General features: G+C 44.6%; 1 protein-coding gene across 1 annotated transcript in view; it reads right to left on the reverse strand.

Annotated features, from left to right (window-relative positions):
• Positions 1–920: 920 nt before the first annotated feature.
• LOC144818885 (RNA exonuclease 1 homolog) overlaps positions 921–23672 on the reverse strand; it is a 1142074-nt gene continuing 1119322 nt past the window's right edge. Inside the window, exon 16 of the mRNA XM_078676714.1 lies at positions 921–3660. Coding sequence (XP_078532840.1) covers positions 3569–3660 — 92 coding nt within the window. The 3' untranslated portion in view covers positions 921–3568. The remainder of the gene's footprint in view (positions 3661–23672) is intronic.

Raw genomic sequence — 23672 nt, forward strand, 5'->3', positions numbered from 1 at the left:
GAACTCTCAGAGGCCTCATCCTCCTCCACCAACGGAGGAACAGCAGGGGGATGGCACAGGCGTCGACCGACGTCGAGACGGCATTGCATCGATGCTGACGACCACTAAAGAGGACTCGTCTGCCTGGCGTCGACTCGACCTCCACCGAGATGGGAAACTGCGGTGAAGAACGACGTCGACTGATTCGAGCTCCCCACTGCAGCCGCATCCAGCACCAGCCCAGGGAGCCTCACAGAGCTGTGCGGTGACTCCACAGGAGGGTCAGACATCTGACTGGGATGCACCTCCGAGTCGTGTCCCGACATCGCAACAACACCAGAGTCAAGGAACTCAATCTGAGCCAAAGACAAACCCGCAGGCGAATTCCCGATCTGAGCCCCTACCCCCTCGATGGGACCCAAAGGCACACCAGGGAGAGGAGGTGACCAAAAGATGGCCTGTAATCATCTGGGATCTAGACGCCCCAACACCAGGAAACGGTAGGTAGATGGGGGGTTGACTCCCAGGGGCCCGTGTCCGGTGCAGACCGGGAGCAGAGGGCCTCGGTGTCACATTTATGGGAGGTCGACTACCTTTGTGACTTCTTCCTGTGCCTACCTGCGTCAGGTGAGTGACGACCTAGGGAACGACTCCGTGACCTGTCCCAAACAGAAGCCCCAGCTCGAGATGGAGAACAGCAATGCAAGGACTCCCAACGGGACATCCGTGCAGACAAACTTCATCCGACATTCACGCAGGGACTTCAGCTTCAGGATGGACTGTTCCTTTTGAACAGGTCAGATATTGATTGACATTTGACTAGTCGATATGTGTAGTAGCACAGATGCATTAAAAAAAGATGGAAAGTAGTGCTCTCACCATATTCACAGGCAGTTGAGATCAAATACAGCATTTTCAAACACCAGTTTGTGTAGTTTAAATTGACCCAAGGTTGACTGCTTGAGAAATGGCATGAAAGCAACCAATTACAAATCACTGGGTTCAGTGCCAGTGAAAAACAATGCAGCAATTATCAAAGGCTTGTCTATTAACTTTCAGGGCAAATAAGTCCAAGCCAGAAAGTGAACACTGGCAATTTCTGCTCATTTAGAGAGGATACAATTCCTCTAATGACTCAAAGATGATTGTGCGTTACCCCCTTCTTTCTCTACTTTGTGTGCAGGTTAAAGAGTGCCTAGTTTTTAACCATGAGGGAAAAGATGAGATGAACTGCTGATGCAAGTTAGTCTGTCAAAGGCCTGAAGTCCTTCTGATGGACTAAGAAGAGATGAGAATATCCTTTGGATGTAATCATTATGAGAAACACATTATAGACCTTAATCTGCCAATAGCTTCCTGCTTTAGCTCAAGTGCAACACTAACCTTTTCAACTTTGGTGCTCAGGTAGGTTTTAAATGTGTTTGGTCCCATTGAGAACTAGTGATTCTTGCTGTCTGGAGAGTGATTCAGCCTAAAAGCACGAAGGGCCAGAACATCAGAGGCTTGATACATTATTTTTGCTCAAGGTACCTATTTTGGTTAAAACTGAAAGCATGAAAGGCTATGTCAACCCTCATTTGTGAGCATCTGGTATCGGTAAAGGAATTACAAATGCAGCAAAGGGTAAAACTGGAGACCATGTACTTCTTGTTGCTGCTTTTATCATTATTTACGGACGTATCTTCATAGAAGCAGCTGTGCCCAGTGATCATGTTATGTTTAGATTCTTCAGCAACACACAAATTGAAAACACTTGGTTGCAGCAGTAGACATTCTTATATGTCAAATGAATGTCAATAAACCAGATATAATTCAGACCACAATTTGCAGGTTGTGCATGACTGCATTGGGTCAGTATTCTCAATGCATGGCAAATACTTTGATCTGTAAAAAAAGCTTTAAAAAAAATATATGATGACATTTCTAGAATTATAGATAAGTGAACTTAAGTGTGTCCCTATGCATCATAATATGTAGAAAGCTCTACGCATATGAAATGTGCTACTCAATGTAGCGAGTATTTCTTCCCAATGGAAGATAAAAAAATATGTACCCAACAGTTCACATCAAACATATTTATAAATGGACTATTGCCAGATCTAGCTTAAGGCTAACACAAATGCAACGTGCTATGTAAATGTCTGATAAGGATCATAATAGGAAGACCCAAAGCAAAGATACGCTGGTCGCATAAAAAGAGCCATAATAAGGGCATACACATTTGTATTACATTTGAAGTCATTATTCGTAATGAAAGCAGCAGACTGCTTCAAACACTTGTTAACGTATCAGCTGCTGAAGCTTTAACCACACAAATTCAACTTCAAATGCAATCTCTGAAAATCCAGTAATTAGTTCACTGCTCTTCTTAAATAACTGAAGAGTGCTACACAAGTATAGTTCTGTACCTGTGTTCAAACAAAAGAAACTGGACCTCAAACACATACTTTTTCAAGCTTTCAATATTTAAACTAAAAGCAGCTATCAGGAAAAGGACCAGAATTATGTCAAATCAACTGCCCTTTCGAAATAGTACACTCAAACATGTTAGACTTTAGGAAACTTGGGCTAAATGATCTACATAAGCATCAAAATAAAATCCTTATTTTCTGTAATGAAGCTCTTGTTTACGTCAACATGAAGAACACATCAATTTGGAATTTATGGATCTATTATTTTGATTAAACACGCTGTTCTTTGATGACAAAAGAAAAATATGTTTCAGACTTTACATATTTCCCCCATCTTCACCCACTCTTGCTTAGGTGATGGCACCTCACGAAGCTCACTGCTGAGGTGACACCCAAACACATGGTGATCTTAAAACCTTGTTTTGATAAGGGGAGAGAAGCAATTCAAGCCTGCTGGAAAACACAACATTGCTTATGAAAGACACCAACTACAAAATGACAATTAGGAAAATAACTTCTTGTCAAGTTATGTGGCAAAGTTGAAAATAAAGCATATAAATTCAGCTAACAAAAGATGGAAACAACCTAATGTGCATGGACTTAAAGTACACAATAAGAAGTACTCCACTGAGGAAAAAAGCAAAGGTTCAACCAGAAGAGTAGGGCAAACATTTGCATGAAATCCAACTACAGACATCTTAATGCAAACCACAATCTTCTCTTTAAATTCAATGAAGAAAAACAGACCTATGGCAAATAGTTAAGAAATATTACGTTGCTGAGGAACACTGAAATATTGATTTCAGCTAACTAAATACTGGGATTCAGACTGTTGAAACACTATAAACAATACAAAGAAAATATCTAAAACAATTTAAGAAACGGATACATTTTGGAGTCTGCAACAGTGTATTTTTCTGCCCAAAACAATTTAAAAAACATAATTTTGACTAAGTATAACGTGCAAAACCTTAAAGAACGAACACAAATAGTTAACTCACTTCACAAATGTTAACACAAAAATATATTAAAGTGAAACTATAATATGTACAAAAAGTTCCAGTATTCATTTACAATTGTAACATTAACATTATCAAAAATCTACCCCTGACTTTTTTTTTCAATTAAGTGCACAGTTTAATTTTACAACCACACATTTGTATTTATCCATCTGACAGTCAGCATCGTTTTCCTTTTGTGTCCTCTTTCATTTTCCAAATCAGCAATTCCATGCAAGCGGACGCGTCTTCACGACTATCATGACCCCCAACTGCAGATTATACAAAAGTAGAAATTACTACAAATTATTCACTGTATGTCGCCACATTACTCCTCACAACCACGTTGCAATACGAATAAAATATTTTAAATGGAATACGTTTTTTGTACAGACTGAAACAAAATATTTGCATATGTCTACTTGGATGGTCATCTGTTAAAAGGGACGAGCTATTGGCTTGAGATTCAACATTTCTTTATTTCATGGGCCTTTATATTAACAAATACAAAACCACCAGGTAATTTAATTAGCAGTATCAAATGCAAGTAAAACAATGCGCATACCCCTTATTTTAAAGAATCCATCCAACACTGAAGCACAAGTTACTTACCTTCAGTAACGATATATCTGTAGAAAACAGTAGTGATAAGATTCCTTACCTTAGAATTACCCCCAGGAGTCAGACTGGATCCAAAAAGTTTTCGTCAGCAGTACCGCTTCGCGGTGGTAGGGGTCGTCGTGCGGCTCCGCGTGCATCGTTGGCGCCGGCGTGATGTCGCTGGAGCTACTTAGACGAGCCCAGGCACGGACATCAGTTCTGTACACTACTTTCCACGCCAGGAACGCAGAGCCATACAAGAAACTGACTGCTGCGGTCAGGAAACTAGGGCCCTGAAAGGGATGACCTTAGCCCTAGAAATCTGTTCGTAGAACGGGGAGGATGGGTGGGGCGGTAAGGAACCTATCACTACTAATGTTTCTTACAGATATATTGTTACCGAAGGTAAGTAACTTTTTTGCATCTGAAAGAAATATGTAGTGATACATTCCTTACCTTAGAATAGATACCCCAGCAATACCAACCCTGGTGGTGTGTCTGCAAACCAAGATCACACCAGAAAATCCTGGAGAACAGAACGGCCAAAGAAGTGGTCTCTCTGGACTTGGCTGTGCAGGCAGTAATGCTTTGTAAACGTGTGCAGCAAGGCCCATGTAGCTGCCTGACAGATGTAATGCAAGGGAACTCCCAGTCCCAAAGCAGTTGTGGCCATCGCCACGCCCTGGTAGAATGGGCACGCAGCCCCACCCGAGGCTCTTTTTTAGCCAAGGAGTAACAAGCCTTTATGCACAGAACGACCCGAGAGATGGTCTGCTTGTGTACAGCCCAACCTTTCTTGGCGCCCAAGTAGCCAACAAAGAGCTGGTCATCCACCCGGAACTGTGGTGTGCAATTCAGGTAGTATGAGAGCACACGTTTTGGGTCCTGACGGTTGAGCCTCTCCTCCTCTTTTGACGGATGTGGAGGCGGGAAGAAGGTGGGCAAAGTGATGGTCTGCCCGAAGTGAAAGGCAGTGATGACCATTGGCAGTAAAGAAGGACGAGTCCTTAGAACAACTTTGTCCGGATGGACAGAGAGAAAAGGAGGTTTACAAGAAAGAGCCTGGCGCTCACTCACTCTTCTGACAGAGGTGATGGCAACCAGGAAAGCAGTCTTTAGAGTGAGAAGACGAAGAGGAGAATTGTGAAGTGGCACAAAGGGAGCACACATCAGATAAGTCAGAACTAGATTCAAGTCCCACTGAGGCATCACGAAAAGGATAGGAGGGAATATGTGCGTGAGGCCTTTCAAGAATCTATTTAGAATAGGGAACTTGAAAAGGAAAGGATGATCTGGAAGCCGCAAAAAGGCCGAGATGGCCGAGAGATAGCCCTGGATAGTGCCCAGAGCAGAGCCCTGCTGGGCCAAAGGTAGAAGAAAAAGAAGGACCTCTGAAAGAGGGGCAGGAAGGCGATCCACAGCCTTTGCTGTGCACCATGTCACAAATTTATTCCACCTGCAGGCGTCTACAGTTTTAGTTAGGGACGCCTGGCTGCCAAGATAATATTACAGACTTTGGGGGTCAGGTCGAAAGACATCAACTGCCGCCGCCCAATCTCCATGCAAGGAGGTGGAGGCTGGACAGGTTTGGGTGGAGGGTTCTCCTGAAGAGTCCGGCGGAGAGGGGGAATCGATAGTCATATTGAGTAGCTCGGGATACCATATTCGAGCCCAGTCCAGAGCAACAAGAATAACTTGGGCCCGGTCGCGCTTGATCTTCTTCAGCGCTCTGGGCAGAAGTGGTATAGGCAGAAAGGCGTATAGTAGACCACAACTCCACCCGCAACGAAAAGCATCGCCTAGCGAGCGCCGCCTTGGAAATTCCAACACGCAGAACTGATGACATTGCACGTTCTCTTGGTGGTGAATGGATCTAACCAAGGCTCACCCCACTGCTGAAAGAGACCTTGCGCCACGTCAGAGTGCAGATGCCATTCGTGATCCATCATGCACCGATGGCGGAGTTCGTCCGCCCTGGCGTTCAGAGATCCTGCCAGGTGTTGAACCACCAGGGACATACCATGATGTTCCAGCCAAGTCCAGAGGCACAGAGCCCAACTGTGTGTTCCGGTTGGGGAAGGGAGAGGGATCTGCCATTGACCCAATCGCGATTTGTGAGCCACCACTGCAATTGTCGTGCAGTGCCCTCCGAGATCTGGACATGATCGGACAGGTTGCCCCGACATTGTACCCACTGGAACTTCAGGTCCCACTGCTTAGCCCACATATGCCATCTGGCATGATCCACTAGCATGATGCAGGAGGTCATCAGGCCCAGTAGCCGAAGGGTCATCCTGACCGAAACCCGGGATAGAGGCTGAAAGATCGTAATCATAGCCTGAATATCCCGGACTCATTGTTCAGGAGGATAAATCCAAAACGGCGCCGAGTACAGAACTGCTCCTATGAAGAGGAGCTTCTGCGAGGGAATCAGGTGTGACTTCTGGCACGTTGATGGACAACCCGAGCGAGTGCAGGAGGTCCACCGTATGCAGAACGAGACCTTGCGCCACGTCCGAGTGCAGACGCCATTCGTGATCCATCATGCACAGACGGCTGAGTTCGCCCGCCCTGGCGTTCAGAGATCCTGCCAGGTGTTGAACCACCAGTGACATGCCCGGATGTTCCAGCCAAGCCCAGAGCCTCCTGAAATAGGGTCCACGGCCCCACTCCGCCCTGTTTGTTGCAGTACCACATGGCGGTGGTGTTGTCTGTGAACACCTACACTACTCTCCCCATGACAGAGGGAAGGAATGCCTTCAGTGCAAGTTGGATCGCCCGAAGCTCCTGAAGGTTGATATGGAGCTGGAACTCCGCCGGAGACCAGCGTCCTCTGATCTCTGCCTCTCCCAAGTGGTCACCCCATCCCAGAAGGGACGTGTCCGTCACAACTGTGTGTTCCGGTTGGAGAAGGGAGAGGGATCTGTCTTTGACCCAAATCGCGTTTCGTGAGCCACCACTGCAATTTTCGTGCAGTGCCCTCCGAGATCTGGACGTAATCGGACAGGTTGCCCCTAAATTGTGCCCACTGGAACTTCAGGTCCCACTGCCTAGCCCGCATATGTCATCTGGCATGATCCAGTAGCAGGATGCAGGAGGTCATCAGGCCCAGTAGCCGAAGGGTCATCCTGACCAAAACCCGGGATAGAGTCTGAAAGATCAGAATCATAGCCTGAATATTCCGGACTCGCTGTTCAGGAGGATAAATCCAAAACTGCGCCGAGTCCAGAACTGCTCCAATGAAGAGGAGCTTCTGCGAGGGAATCAGGTGTGACTTCGGCACGTTGATGGAAAACCCAAGCGAGTGCAGGAGGTCAGCCATAGTCTGGAGGTGGGAGACGACTGCCTGGGGCGAGCCCGCCTTCTACAACCAGTCGTCGAGATAGGGAAAGACTGAAACCCCTGATCTGCGCAGATGAGCTGCGACCACCGTCATCACCTTCGTGAACACCAGAAGGGCGCTGGTAAGGCCAACGGGGAGCCACAGGAGAAAATGCTCGTGGCCTACCATGAACCACAGGTAGTGCTGGTGGGCCGGCAGGACAGGGATTTGAAAATAGGCGTCCTGCAAGTCCAACGCTACCATCCAGTCTTGTGGGTCTAGGGCAGACAAGACCTGAGCAGGTGTGCGCATCTTGAACTTCTCCTTCCGGAGGAAGCGATTGACGTTACGGTCTATGATAGGACGCAGGCCCTTGTTCTTCTTTGGAACCAGAAAGGAGTGGGAATAACAACCACAACCTACTTCTGGCGTCGGAACGCACTTGATGGCCCCCTTGGCCAAGAGGGCTGCAACTTCCTGCTGGAGAAGTGCCAAGTGATCCTCGACATGCGGTGGTACTGAGGTGGCATGGCTGGAGGGGTTGTCTGGAAAGGGAGGGAGTAGCCCCTTTGGACAATTAGCAGCACCTACTAGTCCGAAGTGGTGTTGCGTTAGTGTGGGAGATGATGGCATATTTGTCCACCCACTGTCGTCTGATGGGTCTGAAAGGTCGGACTAGGAAGGCTTTGCAGTGGATGCTGCGGGAGTGGAGGTGGACTGACCGCCAGCTGGTCCCCATGAACCGCCTCAACGGTTCCCACATCCGTGGCCACACAGAAGTTGTTGCTGCTGCTGTGGCCTGGGAACGCGGTGGGGCACCCTTTCCATGGCCACGAAAGGAGTGAAAAGCAGGAGGCGGAGGAGGCCGAGTGGTCGACAGGCCCAAGGACTTGGTCGTAGCCCGGGAGTCCATAAAGTGCTCCAACGCACTGTCTGCTTTATTGCCAAAAAGGCGAATGCCATCAAAGGGCATGTCCATCAGGGTGTTTAGGACATCCCCACAGAAGCCATTTGTCCTCAACCAGGCGTGGAGCCTAAGCGCCACCGTCATGGAAACCGATCTGCCCAGTGAGTCAGCGATGTCCAGCCCACAACTTATGGTGAACTTTGCTGCATCTCTCCCGGCCGCAATAGCCTGGGCAAGGACCTGCGCAACCGTGTCCCACAGAGTGGGAATAACGTTCCAAGAGGCATGCTGTGTTCACCGACCGCAGCCCTAAGCTGGCAGAAGAAACCAGCTTCTTGCCAAGCTGCTCCAGCTTCTTGGATTCCCTATCTGGAGGTGTGGAAGGGAACGCGCTGTGGGAAGCAGAGGCTTGGACAACCAAGCTCTCAGTGGTGGGGTGTTGGGAGAGAAAGAGGGGGTCGCCCGGAGCCATGCGTTGGCGTCGGGCCACGTTCCTGTCCACAGGAGCCCCTGTGTTGGGCTTGGACCAGGTGCCCAAAACGCCAGACAGTGCTTCATTAAAGGGCAGCAAGGGCTCCGAAGAAGTTGCCGCTGGCCGGGTCACTTCTGTCAGGAGGTTAGTCCTGACGGCCACCGTAGGGAGTTCGAGGTGGAGAGCCTCAGCTGCCCTACGCAACACCAATGCGTAACGGTCTCCCGCCTCCGTAGCCACGGTAGGAGGAGACAGCTGCCAATGTCAGGAGAGGTATCAAGACCACTTGCTTCCCCCAAATCCTCTGCCCAGTCCAGGTCATAAGCACAGTCCTGTGCTAGAGGGTCCTCCGACCCCTCCCAGTCCTCCCCTTCCTCCAAAGTCTGTGGAACAGGCTGAAAATAAGGAGGAGGGACATATAGGAAAAATGGGCCCATCAGCGTGATCCAGCACCGTGTCCGGACTGAACCGGGGAACGATGTCGACCCGAGAAGCGGGAGACATCAGTGGTGTTGCCGGGGAGATCACCGCCGGTGGAGGTGTTATTAGGTCAACCGGCGTCGACCAGGGTCCGATTCCTGATCCCAGGGGGTCTTGCGGCATCGGGGCCAGAGCCACCGGCAACGCCGGAGCCGCTGGTGAGGGAAGAAAAGGACCCCCAGTCGGGCCCCCGGGGCCCACAGTGGGCCAGACTGCACAAAAAGTTGGGCCATGGCAGCATGAAACTCTTGCACCTGAGCAGGCGTTGAAGCCGCACCCTGAAAGGGGGGGTAGACTGGCGGCGACGTCGCAGGCTCCGCCGGAGCTGCGGGGCTGGCACCAACTGCACCCTCAGCACCCATCGTGCAACGGGAAGTCGAAGAGCGACGATGCTTCTTCAACTTCTTTTTGGAATGCTTCGACTTACGTAACCCAGAGTGCGAAGACTTAGATCCAGAAGAATGATGGTGACTGCTCCAAGACCGGTCCCTCGACCTCCCACGGGACCAGGACCTCGAGCAGCGCAGAGCCGACTTCTGGACTTCCCAGCAACTTTCGGGACCGCTCCCGGAACGTTTTTGGCGCCATGGCCATGGCCTGGCAGTCGGGGCATGACTTGGAGTCGTGGTCGCGCCCCAGGCAGAAGAGACACACGCGGTGGGGGTCCGTCACCGACATCATGCGGTGATAGTCCCCACAGTTCTTGAAACCAGGCATCCCTACGACGCCAAGAGTCGATCGATTCGAAAAATTAGGTAAAAGGCCCCGAAAAAGCTCAGTCAAAAATTGACCGGGGTACTTGCTCTTCCCGGATCTGTTTGCTGGCGCAGAAAACGAATGAACTGACGTCAACGGGCGTGGGTGTGTCTAAGTAGCTCCAGCGACGTCATCCCGGCGCCAACGACGCACGTGGAGCCGTATGACGACGCCTATAGACGTGCAGGGGTACTGCTGACTAATCCAGTCTGACGCCTGGGGGTAATTCTAAGGTAAGCAATCTATCATTATGTGTTTCATTCAGATACGTGGATACTAAAAATTCCTTTGTACGACCTCACAAATCAGCTGCAAGCTTTTACATTTTAACAACTTTAAATTCAAGTGCGTTGCCACCATTCACTTGATACGGTTTGTGCAGCACACTACGGAGCATAAGTATGATTTACACATGATTAGAATTCAGAACTAATTCACAGAGGTTGGTTACTACGATTAAAAGTTTCATGATTTTGCTGTAATACATGTATATAGGGCAGAAAATAACGTTTGAAAGTGTTTCATAAGTAATAACATCTCAAAAATATCTGTACAATAGGATTACAACACTTCTAAAACATATGGATTTGGAAGGTTTTTCATGGTGGCGGTCGAAGCAGAGATAAAATGACAGCCGCCCACAGCGCCAGAATGAGCCAATTCTCAAGGGGAAACTTTGAGGTCTCCAAGTTGCATTTCTAGTACCATTTTTATCAAGAGAAATGTGGGAAAACAGAGCAGCTGAACACTTGTTATTACAAAATTAATTTCTCTTAATTTTCAATTTTGAAATGTAAGCCAGTGTGCAAGAAACAACACTTTTTGCAAAATGCTTCAAGAATCATAGGATAGAATGGGTAACCTCAAATTCAGAATAGTACTCATCTTTAAAGTTAGTATCTAGGGCTGTGATATTTGCATGTTTTTCAACAACCTCTATAATTTCCCAGTGACTGTAAAGGTCTGAAGGACGTCCCATTATACTACTTTTGTAAATATGCCAACAAAATGATAAGCACGTCACCTATTTTTAGGTCTCGTGTTTGGCAGCGCATGAGCGGTCTCAGCGAGACCTAAAGTGATCTGTATGTTGGCTGAAACTTAGTCTAATTTGTTTTTCCGCTTGTGATTGGTTTACCGGAGGCATTGTGTTGTGTTCGTGCTTTCTGTTGGCTGTTGATCCTCCAGTTACTTCCGTGTAGTTCCATAGCAGCGGGCCTAAGCCCAGTTTTCTAAGCAACTCGCACATGTTTTAATTAACTGCAGTGTGCCATCTGTTCTCACACCGCTTTGTTTATTTATTTAAGATGCGCTCGCGATAGAACTGGGGCTTCCCTCCCCCGTCGGCTCCAAGGACTCAGCTTGTTTTTACTTTTACACTTGAAGCGTTTCCGTTTTTCCAGGGACGCAAGCTTGAGGAAAGGTCATTATAGACAGAATTGAAACGTTCGCGGCTGAAACATACATAAATTTGTCATATCTTTAAGATTTGTTTATTGGGAGGTGCATGTTAACAATGTTTATTGGCGAGATCCTGTGCTGTGTTTATTTATTATTACAAATCGGAATTTGCATATACTTAACAAATGTTGAGCCATGCCGAGGCTCGAACACTGGCCCCCAGGTATCAAGTCGGCAGCTTTAACCCCTAAACCACCGCTTCTCCGTCAAAGGAAAGCAAATTTGAAATGGGACAACTGATTACATGCTGTATTTTTCTTCCCTGTTTATTTACTTTTGTTACAATGGGGCACCCGCGCAACAAAAGTAAATAAATAAAAAGAAAAAAACGTCTGGCCGCCATTTTCTCCCCTATTCGTTTACTTTGGTTTCAATTGCTGTACCAGTGCTTTAGCTTGAAACATCTGAAGCTAAAGCACGAGTGCCGGGATTATTTACAAAAGTAAAGAAAGAAAAAATGCACATTTTCTTTTCCTTACTTTTGAAGCAATCCTGGTGAGCAGCCATCAGCACTAGGATAGTGGGGTGCTGCGTGATGCTTGTTTTTTTCTTCATGTTTTATTTCAGGTAACCGACTCAGCTAAAGAAAATCCCAGGGACATTCTCTGGAGAGCTTCAACCTTCCCGCTTTAGACTGATGGCCACAGTAAAGATGAATGAACACGTACCTCGAACAGATGGGCCCAGCACTTCTGTTTTTTTTTCTGAATGACTTGATGTGTTTTTGTTAAGGATTGAAGAACGTGAATCCCTTTCAGAGTACCTAAGCCATGGAGGCATAGAACGCAGGCAGAAACTTGCCCCAAAATGAACTTTATGAGCGAGGTCGGCAAGCTCACAACTCAACTGATTTCCATTTTTGATGAATGATGGTACCCCACTGCTCGAACGAAAACACCTTTTAAACAGCAGTGCTGAGGCAGAAGTGCTTCTGGAATCTTCGATAGTGGATATTGCTGATGTATAACATGAAAAATTGTTCAGGTACAGATTAAAAACACAGCCAAGCAGCGTCAAGCGTTTTGAGTTTCGTAGTAACTGATTCGGCTGTGGACAATGTCGGTGACATTCCATGACCTAGTGTTTCGAAGAGACACCTTCACACTTCTCAGCACTTTTTTTTCAGATTACAGTCATGGCATCAACACACTTGAGGGCAGGTTACTCAAATATTTAGCGATTATGTGTACACCAAAATGCTCTGAGGGGGCATCTAAGTATGTGCAAGTTATAGGTAAGGACATTTTGGTCACTTTCGAATATCAAGGCGTCTGTTGGACCCCCAGAAGCCAATTCATACATTTGCCACAGGATTAGAATGTGAGCAAATAAAAGCCTGCAGGAGAGGTCAGGCGCTCATATTTTTATCTTAATTATAACTTTGCTCTGGAAATGAAGGATGGCAGTGCATTGGTTTTATGTTAAGAAACTCGCTCCTCGCACAACAGACAATCGTAGAAACACTACTGTGTCTGTAGTGAAGACGGGGTCAGAGCAGCTAACTGATGGCCCACATAATGAACTCTGTCATATAATGAGTTATAATGAGCGCCCGCTTTAGGGACACTGCGGTCAGTTTATTTATTTGTTTATATTTAACTTTTATGTTGAGTGTGGTGTCCATTTCTGGGACACTGCACTCAATTTTTTTTTTACTTTCATAATGAGCTCTGTACCCGCTTCAGGGACACCACAATCGATTTCTTTTTTAACTTTAAAGCACAGCGCGAGTTCAAGGACACCACGCTCGGTTTCTTTTATTATTTTTTACTTTAACACTGAGCCCGGCGCCCGCTTCAAAGACACCGCGCTTGGTGTTAAAGCTAAAAAAGAAACTGAGCGCCGTGTCCTTGAAGTGGTGCTGTGCTCAGTTTTCAACTTAAAGTATTTGCAATGCAATAGGTCTCGCATTTACGCGAGTTTAAGCTTTTGGCATTGTAAATGACAATGACTTATTTATGTTTTAAAAAACAAAAATAATAGGCATGTCGTTTACAATGCCAATGCTTAAACATGCATAAATGCGAGACCTATTGCATTGCAAATGCTTGTTATTTTTGATTTCAATAATTAGTTTCACAAATGACCACTTGCTGGATTTTGATTTGTGTCTACCTTTTATAAATAGAGAGCTTTTAAGGCTCACCCATTGGTTTCATACCTATTTCCCCCACAAACTACAAGTAGGAAGAAAGAAACAAAATTGGAAAAATCGACTACCACTTGGAAGAAAAAATAACTCGTAAATAAACTAACATGCCCCCCCCCCCAAAAAAAAACCCCACTCTCCCGGGTTCCTGAAAGTTGGGAAAAAGTGATCTGAGCAAACAGAAGCTTTTATTGATACCTGGTGGTACAGGAGTGTTTCCTAAATAGTATACTGCAAGTATCTGGTATACTGTTTTATGGGGGATATTGGCTGTAGTGTCATGCTTATCTAGCATGTGTGTGATGCTCTAGGATTGTTTCTTGATGAGGGTCAGATCCTGTAGGAACACACCAAGTGCACTCTATAGTGACAGAGGACTACTGCGAATAGACAGTTACCCACGCACTCATTCCCTAAAGACTCTACTAAGGGAACGCACTCTATGCCGGTGTCCCTCCTAAACAGCTCAAGAAACTACACAACGTTCAAAACGCCACAGTCAGACTGGTCCTCAACATTCCTCGCCGCAGCCACATCACGGAACACCTCTGACAACTTCACTGGCTCCCAGTCAACAAAAGAATCATCTTCAAGCTCCTCAATCATGCCTACAAAGCACTAAACGACGATGGACCAGCATATCTGAACCACCGCCTTGCATTCCACATACCCGGCAGACAACTCTGATCCTCCTACTCTCCCTTGCCTCCGCCCCCATAAGACCAGAACCGGAGGAAGGCCGTTCTCCCACCTTGCTGCCAAGACCTGGAACTGCCCCATCACCTCAGGCAATTTGTGTGATTATCCCAATTCAGGAAGTACCTCAAGACCTGGCTCTTCGAATGATCCTCTACCCAGTGCGACCAGTAGCCCTCCTCCCCCCAGCGCCTTGAGACCCTCATGGGAAAGTAGCCATGCTATACAAGACCCTGATTGATTGATATACAAGACCCTGATTGTCACAGGCTCATGTCTAGTGGAGTGTTGCAAGCGTACTGTGTTCTGCTGTGATCCTACTGTGACCAGACATTTTCTAGCTGCATCAGAAGTGTGTTGGCCTACTGGCTGACTTAATTAAAGGTACACTGCTATAGGTATACCCAGATCCCTGCGCTGATATCGTGAGCACATGCAAGTGGGGTCTGTTCTGAAAGCTCTTGGCCTGGTCCCATGCACAGGATGGAGGTAATATTACCCTTCCGAGACAGTTGAAGAGTATTGCTGACATCCCTGAGGCTGGAGGGAGGGGTTCGTTCTCAGAATTAGGGTAGTTCCTCCTCAGCCAAGTGGATACAAACAGTTGTATCAGATGGCTAAGATACGTGTCTCTGGGAGATCTTGAAAGTCAGATCTTAGTGCCCTCACACACCTGTAGGGTGTCATGCTTCATCATTGGGCGCTCCTCATCTGGACAGTGTTGCAATGCCTGACGGGCCTGGGCGCTTCTTTATCGCAGATCTTTTGATCCGGCGATGCCGTATAGATGAATGCAATGAGGGAATAAATGGGTTTGGTGAGTGCGTGGTGGCTAAAATAGGCTCTCATAACCTTTCCTTATAAAAAAATGTAGGTAATCAGGACAAAGTAAAAACAAGGGCGATATCATATGGTCTTCAGGTACCAAGATAGCTTCTAGTCTGAAGTGGTCTCTAGTTCGGTGTCGTCAACATGTTTTGTACCTTGAAAGCCCCCATGGTTGGGCAGCACTTCATCAGGACTAAGAAAAAAATCAGTTGGTGCTCCTGTCTGGGGGTCTCCTCTCTAGCAAAGGATGGCCTTTTAGTGTTAACCGGTGTCCCCTGATGAGTGGCAGTCAATGATTCCACCTCAAGAGAGGCAGGATAGTGCTTTTTAGGCGAAATGGAGGGTCCTGACCACAATGGGGACACTTAGTGGATGATCCAGACAATGTCCACTAAGTATCCCTCTTTGTGGTTGGGACGTTTTATTTTGCCTAAGGAGATCCTGTTCTCAACATGTGCAGGTTCCTTAAGAAAGAGGCCTACCTTTTGCCTCTCTTCCAGATCACTATTTAGTATGACCATGACAGACCGGTACAGAATGCTCACGCTTCTGTGTGCCTATGTGTTAAATTGGGTTCTTAGATAATCAGCAGTCAGATTATGAAGAAATCTTCTTTTATTTGAAGTGTTCTTCACAGCATCATTTCCACACCAGCCTCGATCAGGAGCTCGGCAACAACTGCCAGACTTCGCATTCCCTTACAGAATTTCCACCCAAACATTCTACACATTCTAAGTATCAAAGAGTAGCAAATGAAAGGACAAACCTTCTATAAACAAACCATAGAATATAACACATCTTCCCCTTTTCACACAGGAAGGTAAATAAAAAAATTCAAAAATTAAAAAAAATCCCTTCATTGAATATAGTCTTTAAGATAATAAGGAGCAGGAGTTACACGTTCATTCATCCTAGAAAAACGTGATACATCATTGGAAACAATATTGTCATTTGAACAAATGTTGTCTTCCATTGGAACTGAAGATGTAGTAACTGAAGATGTAGAATTCTCCTGAGCATCACCACCACCAGAACAAAGTAGAGTTAGTTGATGAAAACAAATTAGAGTCTTGACAATCTGGTTGAATATGGTCTTGTAACGTTTTCTTTACTAAAACAACATTGCTTTTACTCCACCACTTACCATTTTCAAGTAAAACAGATTGTTTGGAAACTTTTACAATTCTTGTCATCGAATAAAATTTTGACATATGACTTTTACCCTTGAAAGGTCTTAACGTTTACCATATCACCAATATTAAACTGAATATCTTTTGTTTTCATTTTGATATCATACATTGTTTCATTTTACTTCGAATTTTTTCAACATTGTCACGAATCTGTTGTATGTCAGGTAATTTTTTATCACATTTTGTTTGATCTAATACCCAATTGGGGCTAAGTTTAGATGATCCAAAACGTTTTTTAAGTAGAACAAAAGGTGTAACACCAGTTGTGGAGTGTGGAGTGTTACGATAACTCCATAACCTCTCTTGAACCGTTTTTTGAATAGAATAACCCTGAGTGGAAGCTAATTGAATGGTGTCTTAACATTTTATTCACTCTCTCCGCCATTCCATTTCCTTGTGGGCTGTACAACGCCACTGTCATGTGTTTAATGTCAAAATTGGTTAAAAATGAACGCATGGCATGAGATATGAAATGGACACCATTTTCTGAAACAATAAACTTGGGAAAACCTTCTGTATAAAACAAATCATTCAACAAATCAATTACAGAATCAGTGGATGGTTCAGAAATAAATTTACACTCCACCCATTTTGAGAAATAGTCCACAATAACTAAGGCAAATCTCATATTAGGCTTCAAACTGTAAATCAATGCCTAATTTCTCCCAAGGTTTTTCCGGAAAATCAACTGGATGAAGAGGAGTGTTACGAAGTTTCAAAGATTTATCAGTATCAGAACAGCTTTTGCAACGCTCAACAAAATCTTCTACATCAACATCCATCCCTGGCCACCAATAATACAATCTTAATCTCTTCTTGGTACCAGTCATGCCAAGATGTCCTTGATGAGCCAGATTCAGTCAACGCAATTTAAGTTTACTTGGAGAAATTAATGAACTTCCTCTCATTACAAAATTATTTTCAACAGTGAGTTCATACTTAACTTTGTAAAATTGGCGTAAACCCACATCTAGATTTCTTTCATCAGGCCAACCATTAATGATTTGTGATTTAATTAACTTTTGAACACTGTCTTGTTCAACACAGTCCAACCACTCTGAAGAATTGATAGAACCTTCAGAAACGACCAATCCATCAACTAAACCAACGACACATTAAGTGTCATCATTATGAAAAGTAGAATTGTCTTCAATGATTAATGGACATCTAGACAGAAAATCTGCACGTGTGTTTTTGCCACCAGGAATAAGTTTAATACTGAAGTTAAACTCAAACATTCTTGAAAGTAGTCTAATTAATCTTGGACTCACTTTATCATGATCTTTCTTTGATAATAAAAATACTAGAGGTTTGTGATCTGTTACTAAGATAACTTTTCTGCCCCATAGAAAGGTTTCAAAATGTTTGGTGGCCCACAGACAAGCTAATGCCTCTCTTTCAATGGTGCTATATCTTTGTTCAGTTAAAGAAAGTGATCTGGATGCAAAACCGATTGTGTGCTCAATACCATCTGCTAATTGTGTAAGTACCGCACACAATCCAACACCACTAGCATCAACTGTAACAATGGACGGAATGTCATCTCTGAATGAATGTAAAGCAGGTGCACTCACAATCAGTTTTTTTAAATTGTAGAAAACTTTGTTTTCAGACTCTTCCCAAACAAATTATTCACCTTTCCTGAGCAATTTTCTCAAAGGTTCGGTTTGAAGAGCGAAACAATCAATGAATCTTGAGTAATACTCACATATCCCAAGAAAGGACCTTAATTTGTCTTTATTTGAGGGAAATGGACTGTCAACGACAGCTTTAACAAGGTCTTGTTTAGGAGAAATGCCAGCTTCAGAAATATGATGACCAAGATAATCAATATTAATCACCATAAACTTGCATTTTTCCTTTCTGACCGTGAAACCATTTGCCTCCTGAATTTCTAAAACTTCAGATAATTTTGTGATATGTTCATCAGAGTTCTTCGAGTATATCAGGATGTCATCTTGATACGCAAGAACATTTGAACAATTGCCAAATAATTTAAACATTAATTTCTGAAAGACAGAAGCAGCTGATGCAAGCCCAAAAGGCATTCTTAAAAACCTGTAAGCACCAAATGGGGTATTGAATGAGGTTAATGAGCGAGAATTTTCAGTGAGTTCCACCTGATGATAAGCGGACTTTAAATCAAAACATGAGAAAAACTTGGCATCTCCTAATTGGGCTAGCATATCTTGAATTTTGGGTAAAGGAAAGCAGTCAATGAGAATATTTTTATTTAGGGATCTTAAATCAATGCATAACCTTATATCATTAGAACCCTTTTTCTTCGCGACAATTGAAGCGATCCATTCAGATGAATCAATAGGTTCTATAACTTTATCTAAACAAAGTTTCTCCAAATGTTGTTTGAGTTGATCCCTAATGCAAAGTGGTACATTTCTTACTTTATGAATGATTGGAACAGCGTCTTTTTTTAATATGATTTTATGTTCAAAATTGTGTACCAACCCTAATTTGTTATCAAACAAAGAATTATGTTTTAGAAACAGTTGTTACAAAGAGGGATTGGTAACTGGTATATCTACTAATGAGATGGGACATGAAGTACCAGGTCTCAAAACCATTCCGAATTTCCCTTGATCCTTCCACCCAAGCAAGTTGTATCCTTTCTTAGCTACATATATTTTAGTGGATATAGATCTGTCTTTGAATTTAATATTGTCCTAAAAGAATCCTAACATGTCAATGTTATGACCTCCAAAAGAAATGGTATGGATATCAGGAGGAAAAAGTTGAACAGATGTCCAATATTTGTCAAACAACGTGTCAGTTATAAAAGTGACTGGAGAACCAGAATCAACAGTCACCTGAATATTCACATTGCCAATGGTAACATCGCATAATGGACCACCATCATCTAAATCTGAATCAATTGAGTGTACAATTGTCTTTGAATTTTTAACTGTGCTTTCAAAGGCGTCCTCCAAGTTTTCAATGGAATTTATTTTGATAGAGTTCCTACTGCACATGCGTGTAAAATGACCATGTTTTTACAATTAAGACACAATTTACCAAGGGCAGGACAATTTTTTGCATTGGACAAATGTGAAGGAGAACCACATCTAAAACAAGCGTTTTACTTTTTTAAATCCTTAAAATTGTCTATTTTGTTGAAATTAGTTTTGGGTTTAGTGCTCAAAGCATTAATTGCTTCGCAAACATTGTCAGTTTTATTTTTATTTAATTCTTTTTGAGAAACAGCTAATCTTTCAATACCTCTTCCTAACTCAAGAGTCTCTTTTAAAGAAGGATCTCTGCAACAAAGGAGTCTTTCATGAACTTTGTTATAGCAATTGACAATTAATTGATCTCTAAGATAAGAGTCTATATTACAATCAAACTCACAAGTAGCAATTAAAACTCTTAATTCAGTCAGAAATGTATCAATAGTTTCAAATTCGTATTGACGTCTAGTGTAAAATTTGTGTCTTTCAAAAACAACACTAGTTTCATCTATGAAGTAATTGGCACGTCTAGATACAGCTTCTTTATAAATGTCCCAATCAGTTTCATTTGTTTGAGTGGCTGAAGGTAAATGATCAAAAATACGTTGACCCTCAGCACCCAAACTATTGTAAAGAAGTGCTAATTTCCTCTCAGGATCAAATTTTGTACCATCTAACGCTATAATATAACTAGCAAAACCTTTGAACAATTGTTTCCATTTAGTTTTAGGAATACCTGGTTCTGGCAAGAAATGTGGGGGAGTGGCAATATTTTGAGTCATGTTGAAACAAAATTACACACAGTAAATTAATAGTAGTAACAAAACACCTCACATATGAATAATAAATGAGAATTACATAAAATAATGTTCCTTAATGAATAGTGCACAAAAGCTTAGTTGAAATCCCAATATATACACAATAGTTATGGTGTGCACATCACCGAAGAATAAACGATGAATCTATGAAGCATGTGCATCTATTCGAAGTGAAGATGAAAGCAAACATCAAACTTGACTTAGTAGGTTGAGCTGAAATCCATGAAATGATCGAAATTTTTTCCAAATGAGACTAAGTTGCTTTGTGTTCAGTAAGATAATGATGTGCGCATTAATTAATAAATGTATCAACTTAAGCAAATCGAGTGCGCAATGAAAAATGCAGATGTGCGCATCATCGATAACAAATGCAGTGAATGCCCCCAGCAAAGCGCCACTAACTAAGTGCCTGATTTAAAGATGGAGGCACGTTGCGCCGAAATGCGTGATGCGTGATTCACGTGAGTAACGTGTGACGTGGGCAGAGGCTGAAGGAGAGAGGAGAATGGCCGTAGAACTTTACAAAGGAAGGATTCTGTGAAGGTAAGGATGAGGGCTCGCGGCGGTGGCAGTTAGAGGCAGAGGTCAAAATAATAATGAAGATATACGACCTGAGATGCCCTTGAGAATAACACCGTTCCGCTTCCGCACACCATTTAAGATAAACTCAGTCTCGAATGTCACAGCAGAATCCCTTCCAAGTTTCCGACTTCAAAATGAAAATCTCCAGGGGTAGAAAAAATGCCAATGTGAAGAAAATCAATCCAGATCGTCGCCAAATGTTAAATTGGGTTCTTAGATAAATCAGCAGAGTCAAATTATAAAGAAATCTTCTTTTATTTGAAATGTTCTTCACAGCATCATTTCCACACCAGCCTCGATCAGGAGCTCGGCAACAACTGCCAGACTTCGAATTCCCTTACAGAATTTCCACCCAAACATTCTACACATTCTAAGTATCAAAGAGTAGTAAATGAAAAGACAAACCTTCTATAAACAAACCATAGAATATAACACTATGTTGTGGGACACAGCCCTGCTGTGAGGAGCACCAGTCTAGACAAAGACTGAGCTGAGGAAACCGCAGAGAAGGATACACAAATGAACCATCAAGCCATACAGGTTCTAAAAGTACAGACAGGTAATCAGATTCCCGGTGTGCTTTACCCTAATGGGTGGGAGATGTTCTAGTTCCAATCTCTTCAACCAAGGAGAGGATTCTCCACAGTACAAGTGGACTACTGCAAACCAGGGCTGGTGTCTGTGTGAAAGCCAGCTTTCAAAACGTGAGAGTATATCACCTGGAGCTTGACTTGAAGAAAAAAATGTTTTTGTTCTTAAACACCTGAAGGATCCTGCCTGAGAAAGAGGAAGCCAACTCTGCAGGAGAATGGACTACTTGTGTGGGCAAAATCAGTGACCACACTGCTGTGGCCAATTTGAGACTTGTGAAAGTGTGTCAGGCATGCTCTGTGTCTGGAGCCATTCATTACCATTGCAGGAGGATTTGCAGCACTGCTGAAGTGTGCCCAAGCCAGTTGCTGTGTTAACTGTGCTGTCACAACCGTGGCACCCGCCAGGGCAGACCAAGTCGTCATTTTGACTTACTCACTCCAGTCCAAGAGGCGGTGCAGCCACAAAAAAATGGGCCCACCTGTTACCACCAGCTGAGTGGCTGGGAGAGGGCTGTTGCCTTAGGATAGCTCCAGACACTGCTGAAGCAGCATCTAAACCAAGGAGGGAAGCAGCTGCACCATGCAACTGCAGCCAAAAAGTATTTACCCAACTGTGGTAATGCTAGGGCTGAGAAGGCTGCTGTGAACGCCTAACTGAGCCTTGAACACAGGTGAAATAAACATTCAAAGACTGAGTGCTGTTAGTGCCTTCAAAGACAAAGGAAGGTTTGCTGCACCTGCGTTGAAGCCCACACACTGTATTTGTAGATTAAAGGAAGGTGTTCAAGGTTAAACTGGGGTCCTTCTCACCAAAGGGCCACACCGCTGTACCAGAGACTCCCAGTTTCTGATACTTTTGTGTATTTATGTTTTACTGTGTATTAAAGTGCATTTTCTTACAAAGCAAAGCACTGGGCTGGCCAACCAGTAACTGAGCTGTTGGGTGTCTGTTGAGTCTTGAGCCAGTTGTATATAGCCCTAATGCAGGGTACATTATAATACATGTAAGGTCACATCTGCATGAGAAAATGTGTCCCTGTAATACCTAGTTCCATTGCTGCGATCAAGAAGCCATATTAAAGGTATGCACTGGGCACAGCTTATTACGAGTCACATAATAGCTTCACTGAAAATACTGATGTTTGGTATCAAACATTTTGCCTAAATAAATCCGTTCTAATGCCAGTATTGGATTCATGAAGACATTCACCAAGAGGGCACCCTAGAGTTACCCTCTGTATCCCTATTAGTCATGTAGTGTACTGTCACCACAAACTAGTTTCTGACCCCTACAGGTGGAAGCCCACGCTCTCAGAGATCAGGAACAATGCCTGCCGGGCAGAAGGTGATCACTCCGCCTCCAGAAGGCTGGCTAGCAGATTAGCATCTTGAGGCCAGAGACTTCAAACCCTCTACTGCCTTTCAAATGCAACCCCAGCTTCACCCCAGACCTGGGGAATGCCACACCCTGCCCTGAGGCTCACTGGGTACAAGAGTAGGCAAGAAATTAGATATTTAGGAGGCATGTTTCACTTACAGGGTAGTCGCAACCCTAAGGTGAGCTACTTTAAGTGGACAGCCAGAGAAGGGTTTCACCTTCTTGATTTTGTTGAAAATAGAGAATTCTGGGTCAGGGTTATCCCTACTCCCCACAGGAAGAGGTCAAATAGGGGGTGATGTCACCCCATTGGTAGGTAGCCCATTGACTACTACTATATATTCTCTTAAGCACCTCTGAATTGAGTATTTAGGGGTCCCCCAGACACCCAAGAGATTTGTCTACCTGGGAACAGAAGGACAAAGAACAGAATGGAGGACCAACAACCAACCTGGAACCAGCCTGGCAGTTGGCATCTCGACAATTGTAAAGACCTGACTCGTCATAAAGCTGTGCATCCTTCCAAACCATTGGAGGACAGTCCAGCACTTTAACCACTCCACATTTCCCTTGGCAAGACCTCTGCGACTCACTCGCCTCGTTCTTCCACAGCAAGATCGCCGACATACACAACAGCTTCGGCGCAGAGACCACGCACCCAACCACCGAACCGTCACCCCCCACGACCACCCTCCGCGACTGGACCCCGATCAGCACCGAAGACACCATCCACACGATGAACACCATCCACTCCGGATCACCAAACGACCCATGCCCCCACCACATCTTCAACAAGGCCGACTCAGTCATCGCACCCCAAATCCGGGACATCACCAACTGCTCCTTCAGCACCGCCACCTTCCCGGAGAGCTGGAAGCATGCCGAACTCAGCGCCCTCCTGAAGAAACCATCAGCAGACCCCGCCGACCTCAAGAACTACCGCCCCATCTCGCTCCTTCCCTTTCCTGCCAAAGTCATCGAGAAGACTGTCAACAGACAGCTAGCCGCCTTCCTCGAGACGAACGGATCCCTCGACCACTCGCAGTCCGGCTTCCGCGCCAACCACAGCACAGAGACCGCCCTCATCGC

This window comes from Lissotriton helveticus, chromosome 2_1 (genome assembly GCF_964261635.1).
Source record: "Lissotriton helveticus chromosome 2_1, aLisHel1.1, whole genome shotgun sequence".
NCBI classification, from domain to species: Eukaryota; Metazoa; Chordata; class Amphibia; order Caudata; family Salamandridae; genus Lissotriton; species Lissotriton helveticus.